The sequence below is a fragment of the Peromyscus eremicus genome, chromosome 3 (genome assembly GCF_949786415.1).
Source record: "Peromyscus eremicus chromosome 3, PerEre_H2_v1, whole genome shotgun sequence".
Classification (NCBI taxonomy): Eukaryota; Metazoa; Chordata; class Mammalia; order Rodentia; family Cricetidae; genus Peromyscus; species Peromyscus eremicus.
In genome coordinates this window covers 59,080,955-59,087,124 of record NC_081418.1, presented here as the reverse complement: position 1 = coordinate 59,087,124, position 6,170 = coordinate 59,080,955, and the positions used below count along the sequence as shown (strand labels likewise).

The following is a 6,170-nucleotide window of genomic DNA, read 5'->3' as shown; positions in this document are numbered from 1 at the left end:
TGAGAGCAGTTTTAGGTTCATACCAAAGTTGAGGAGGACTGGAATGATGCCATATGCTTCATATCCCTTCCCTGATGCCCCCCAATATCACCATCTACCAGCATTGCACATATATGACAATTGCTAAGCTACAGGGACACCCCGTTGCTACCCATAATCCATGGTGTGCCCTGGGGTGTGTCTGAGGCTCATGACAAGTGTCTAATGACAGGCACCTGCCATTGCCTTGCTGGGGAGTGTTCCTACTGCCCTGAAAAACCTCATTCCCATTCTACTCCTCCTGCCCTGCAGTTCATGCTTTGTTGACCACTGAGCCTCCCTGTTTGTTCTAGAAGGTGGGACTGGACTCCTAGAAGACAGTGTGCATTTCTAGTGCTTCCATGTCCTTCATGGCTGGCCTCCTACTCTACAATGTCTCATCTCCAAATCTCTGCCAGCTTTCTATGCAGGAAGGAGATGTGGAAGCGTGGTTTGGAACCTCTTTTCCTGCATAACCTGTGGAGAGTGGCCGAATGATGTTGGCGAGCCAGGCAGCTCAAGGGAGAGCTTGGCAGCAGTGATAGCCCGCTCCTGCAGACTGGAGGCATGGCTGAAACCCGCCTTTTCCCAGAGTCCTCCTCTATCACCTCGGAGTGTCCTAGAGTGGCCTTCTACCACCCACTCGGCTTTTGCACTTCCGGCTTCTGTGTCATTATAGCCCCTTGCACCCCTACCAGCATCATTGGTGTCCAATCAGAACACACCTTGAGCTCTGCTCTGGATGCCTCTGGTCTCACTCAGTAGGAGCAACCAAACCCCACTGCACTCACGGTAAGATCAGACAGCTAGGGAAAGACAGAGAGTAAGATGAAGGGAAGCTTCCGGTCTTCAAGTTACCCTCAGCTTTTATAAGAGTGGCAGCACACACACACACACACACACACACACACACACACACACCACACACACACACACACACACACACACACACACACGCATGCACTTGCACACACACCACACACACACACACACACACACACGCACGCATGCACTTGCACACACACCACACACACACACACACACACACGCACGCATGCACTTGCACAAACACCACACACACACACACACACACACACACACACACACACATATCCTCAGAAGTGACCCGCCCTGCGGTTTCTAGTGTACTCTTTGTGAACTCCTGTGAGGCAGTCCGTCACAGACTTCCTTTCTTGTGGAAAAGGAGAAAGATGAGGTCAGTTTTATTGAAGCTTTGGGCTTGGCTGCTCCCACCCCAGCTTTCATGACTGTCTCTTCTGATCCATCAACCTCCTTGTTGGGGGTCCTGACTCTAAGAGTTATGAGTGACAGCTCCATGCAGACTGTGTGGGGTGGGGCAGGGAGGAAACCTTAGGTGTAAGAACAATGGCCACAGGATGAAAGTGTTGGTAGTCTTCTTAGATACCTCCACAGTATCCCATACTCTGCATGGCTGTCAATGAGTGGAACATTTCCCAACAGCTTTCCTGACAGAGATGTTGAAAAATATACCGGGTAGAGAGTTCCAGTATCCCACGGGCTTCCTCTGCCCTTGTCATTAAGGTCCTTCTGGGGACAGTAGACAAGCTTGAATGGAACCATGGCCACCCATCTGGGTGTGGCCCATGCCCTCCCCCTGCCACTAAGAAGCAGCATTCAAGAATGGAAGCTGAAGGGTTTATTGTCTCCCCTTGTGCCGATCTGGGATTATTAAACAGGTGTTGGGGCAGGACTCTCCACACAAGGTTGTAGGTCCCATTGGGGTTGAAGGGAGGAGGCGTCAGGCAGGCTCTCTCCTCCGGGATGCAGAGCCTGATGTGGTTGCACCTGTTATACCTGGGTGTCTCTAGAAGACCTGGAAGAAGTTGAGGGGCCGGAGCATGAAGCCTACAGAGTTCCCAGGTGTGGTCATGTTGGTGCTCTCCTCAGAACGGGGCATGTTGTGGAAGCCCACTGTGACCCAGGCCACCAAATCCTGGGGGGGAGACAAAGGATTCAGTGGACAGGGCAGTGCTGAGTACTGGCCACCTGAGGTTTCTCCAGCTTGTGCTGTGTGCAGGTGTGCCTACCCACTTCCTGAGATGCCTTCAGTCCCATTTAAAAAAGCAGACCCATCTGCCACGACCCCTGAACCCGTGTACCACCCAGTAAGCATAACAGTGACAGGTCTGGGCAGTGGTTGGTGACAGGCCTGAGGTGGGCAGTGGGTACTGGGGCATTACCTTATCTTCAATGTTCGTACTGTTCTGAATGAAGTCCTCGAAGACTACAGGGGGGTTCCAGGGATTATTCTGGTTGTAGATGCTGCTGCTGCATCTCTCAGAATCCCGGTATTTGGTCACAGCCAAGGGGTACCTACAGGTCAAGAAGAAGATGGCTCTGGGAACTGGGGTTGCATCTGGTCTCTTCCCAGAGAGCATCCCCAGTGTCAAGGATGGAGAATTTGGTCCATAATGAATTTGTACCCTAGAGGTCTGGAAAATCCCCATCACCGTCCTAGGGCCAGGATCTCTGTAAGTACTTCCACTCCCTCCTTGAGTGCACAAGGATGTTCACCCAGATGCAACACAACCACGAGCCTTCCATGAAAAAAGCTCAGAAAGAACACACAATCACTGTAGGGGGTCCATGGCCATGTTCCCCAAACTCACTAGATTTTCTCACCTGGCCCAAGAGACACCTCTCTTCTTTTGCCATCCCGGCAGTCCCACCTGATGGATTTTGGAGTAGATCTGCAGACGGTAGCTGCTCCCCTGGCTTAAATAGTTCTTATGGGAGTTGCTAAAGACCAGGTAATTGGGGAGTGGTTTTCCGAAGTGGAAGGCTGCCTGCTGCTCCCGGGAATAAATCGTTTGCTTTACGGTGTTCCGTGTTACATGATGCCTTGAGTCCCTGGTGATGTTTTCCTGGATGATTTGCAGTGTATGGAAGCTATTCTTGCTGCCTGGAGGCAGAGGAGAGAAAAGTTGAGAATCAGTTGTTGAAACAGACATTGTCTCCCTCTACTCTAGGGTCTCCAACTAGACAACATCCACAGACAACTGCCGGGAGGAAGCCATGCTAGGCACAGACACTGGGCTAGCTAGCAGTGTGCGCTACCAGACCAAGCAACCCAGAAACCAGAGGAGCTAGAGGACAGCTCTTTGGTCATTCCTGGCAACTGTGGCAGTTTCGGTGTGAGCCCACCATTCTCTGGAGAGCTTCCTCCAGCCTGTTTGCTGTGATTTAACCATGGAGAACAGGAAGCTTATGTTTCTGAGGCTTGAGGACTGTGTTCTCCTGACCAGAGGACCCAGTGGGAATGAGCATACAGAAGCCACCTATCTGGTTATGGGATGTGATGTCAAACACCACCTCTCTGCCATTCTTCTATGATGACATTTATAAGAAACACCCAGATGGTACTAGAACCCATCTCAAAGAGATATGCAGAAGCATTGTTAAACCTCCATGGGACCTCCCCTTCCCCCATTCTGTGAACCATTCTACCCAGACCTAATATGAACACACACACACACACACACACACACACACACACACACAAACACACACACACACACACAAACACACACACACACTTCACAATCAGGGTAATGCTAGGGTACCATTCACTGCTACCATTTTCCAGGAGTGTGTATTTCTCTTTGCATGGAATGTGGCTGAAACAATCTCCTGATATTATGCCAAGGAGTCTTATCCCCAACCTATGGAGTGAAGTTATACGTGGGTAGAAGTTGAGTGTCTGAGTTGGTGTGATCCCAAGTCCTACCTGCTACATCCAGGTCAATACGGTAATGTACAAGGTGAGTGTGGATGTTGCTGAATAGATGGGTGTGTGATTGAGAGATGTATCTCATTTCCTTGGGCTGGTAGAAGGTAGCATTGGCCAGGCCGGTGGCTTGCATCTTTGTTTCCATCGCCCCATCAGGGTAGAAAATGAAGTCCCAAATATAATCATAGTGGTGGACTGTGGAGATTGTCCGTAGCACCAGCACATGTTCCCTCGTCCCTGCACCGGAGTTGAAGTTGACTTTAAAGTTGGAGTCAAAGTGGCGTTTGATTGGTATTCCTACTGGCATCTCAAAGAGACAGAGAGCTTGTGGATAGTAGACTGGCTTGTCGGTGTCATAGTGGTGGATGACTTCCAGGAAGGTGGCTGTGTGTGGACAATCAATGCCACGGACCAACTGGTGAGTGACATTGTCTAGACCCCAGCCCACATTCATGTATTTGGTCCGAATGCCTGCAGGTATATGTCCTCCAAACTGTGCCACAGCCTCTTGTACACTGACTTCATAGGCAATGCGCACACCCCGGAAGTGCAGATTCAGGATCTGCAAGCCAGAAGAGGGTCGTAGCCGGAAGGAGAAAATCCAATCTCTGTAATACACTGTGTTGTTCTCTATGTTATAGGGAGGGATGTAGGACTCAGCCACTCTGCGTCTTGCCATGCTGATGGTGGTGGGGGACTTCTTTGGGGTAACTGAGAAAGAGGAGAGTTGGGGCTGCTCTGTGTCCTTGGGCAGTGACTCCATAATGACCACTATGTCCACTTCTCCATCCTCATATTTCTGAGCGAGTTCCTCTGGACTGTTGAAGAGCTTGCCATTATACCAGACCTGCTCCACTTTCCAGAGCTGGACATCTGTGCTCCCGTGATCCAGAAGGATCTCCAGGCCCGTGGGCTGCAGGGACTGGTCTGCCATATATCGTTGTAAGATAAACCAGCTACGGCGCTGGCCAGGCTCCGTGACATGGGGGGCCACATACGTGAAGGTCAGACAATCCTCATCACAGTCCTTTAGTGAGTAGTCAGTGGTGTCAAGGAAGAACTGATGCAGGGGCTCAGTGGCCTTCTTCAGGGTGTGGTGGATAAGGCTGTGCTCTGCTTTGTTGATGGGTCTGGATGTCCAGGATGGATGGTGCCAAGGCCCGGGAGATATTATTCGCATGTAGGTGGGCTGTGGCAGGGGCCCCACAGCAAACTCGGTGACATTGGGGTGCTCCTGGGCACCGAAGAAGATGACAACACGGGCCTCCCGCACGGGAGTCGCTTTTCCTTTGTCCAGAAATTCCAGCACGTTTTTCTTCGTGGGCAGCAGCATCTCTATGAGGTACACGGAATTCTTGGCCAAAGTGGGTGTCTCGGACGGCTGCAGCTCCAGCTCTCTCCTGCTCATCAGGAAGTTGTGCACCATCCTCATCTCAAAAGGAGTCAGGTCCAAGAATACCTGGGGCTTGACATCCAAGCTCCACTTGGGGTGCTCTGCCATGGCCATCTGTGGCAGCAAGATGGCAGCTACCCAGCCCAGTGCCAGGTTCCTTTGTGCTATACCCATGGCTCTGGAACACAGCACGAGAGGAAAGGCTTAAGTACTTCTCTCTCCAAGCTTGCTCCTCACAGCGCCTTGTCCTTCAGTCTTGTCCTTTGTCTACTGACCTGACTTTTTCCCTCTTCCCCGCAGAACTCGGCTCAAGTCTCCGGGTCCCCACTCATAGATCTCAGCGCTGTCCAGGTCCAGGTGTGTGCATCTTCCTATCTCCTCCCTCCTCTGAACATCTCTTCTAGTCTTCCTTATCTAGATAAGCTCCTCTGTTGTCCAATTTTGGTATTATCTCAGTGGGGGAACATTCATTGGCTAGGAGGACCATGAGTCAGAGCAGCACAGGACTTAGTCCGCATGGGCTACAGAGTACTCATATCCTGCTGGGGCCGAGGGCTATACTGACAGCAAAATTACCTTTCCAATTTAATAAATTACCTTTTAGAGAGAGATATTTTGAAATTTAGTGTAGATGTTCAAATTCAGGCTCTGGGCTCAAGCTGTCTAGGTTCAAGTCCTGGGAAGTCATAACATTGAGGACTACCTGTGTGACCTTGAGCATGCTGTTTAAACTCTCTGAACCCTCATTGTCTCACTGTGAAATAGAAACTACAACAGCAGCATGCACGTCCCTAAGGCTGTGGAGTAAAACAAGCTGATGCTGACATTAATATAAAATGTTTAGGACAATCCCAGTTTTCAGGAATACAGGAATTATTGGTTTTGCTTCTCTTTAAGGTGAACCCCAGTGGGGACTGGAGAGCTGGCTCTGTGGTTGAGAACATTGGATGCTCATTTGGAAAACCCATGTTTGATTCCCAGAACCTG

At 50.6% G+C, this 6,170-nt stretch overlaps 1 protein-coding gene across 1 annotated transcript; it reads right to left on the bottom strand.

Annotated features, from left to right (window-relative positions):
- Window positions 1-1,864: 1,864 nt before the first annotated feature.
- Window positions 1,865-5,369, bottom strand: LOC131905819 (amiloride-sensitive amine oxidase [copper-containing]-like). Its single transcript, XM_059256630.1, has 4 exons — window positions 3,788-5,369; window positions 2,683-2,962; window positions 2,241-2,373; window positions 1,865-1,993 (listed from the first exon to the last, which is right to left on the bottom strand). Exons 1-4 carry the CDS (start codon window positions 5,355-5,357, stop codon window positions 1,865-1,867), a joined length of 2,112 nt encoding a protein of 703 aa, XP_059112613.1. The 5' UTR covers window positions 5,358-5,369.
- Between the last annotated feature and the right edge of the window lie 801 nt (window positions 5,370-6,170).

What these genes read in the sequence shown, in the direction of transcription:
- LOC131905819 (XM_059256630.1), bottom strand. Translation starts at nt 5,357, where the DNA reads ATGGGTATAGCACAAAGGAACCTGGCACTGGGCTGGGTAGCTGCCATC. An exon ending in TATTGACCTGGATGTAGCAG is followed by an intron (nt 2,963 to 3,787) that starts GTAGGACTTGGG and finishes CTCTGCCTCCAG; the next exon opens with GCAGCAAGAATAGCTTCCAT. An exon ending in GTACGAACATTGAAGATAAG is followed by an intron (nt 1,994 to 2,240) that starts GTAATGCCCCAG and finishes TCTCCCCCCCAG; the next exon opens with GATTTGGTGGCCTGGGTCAC.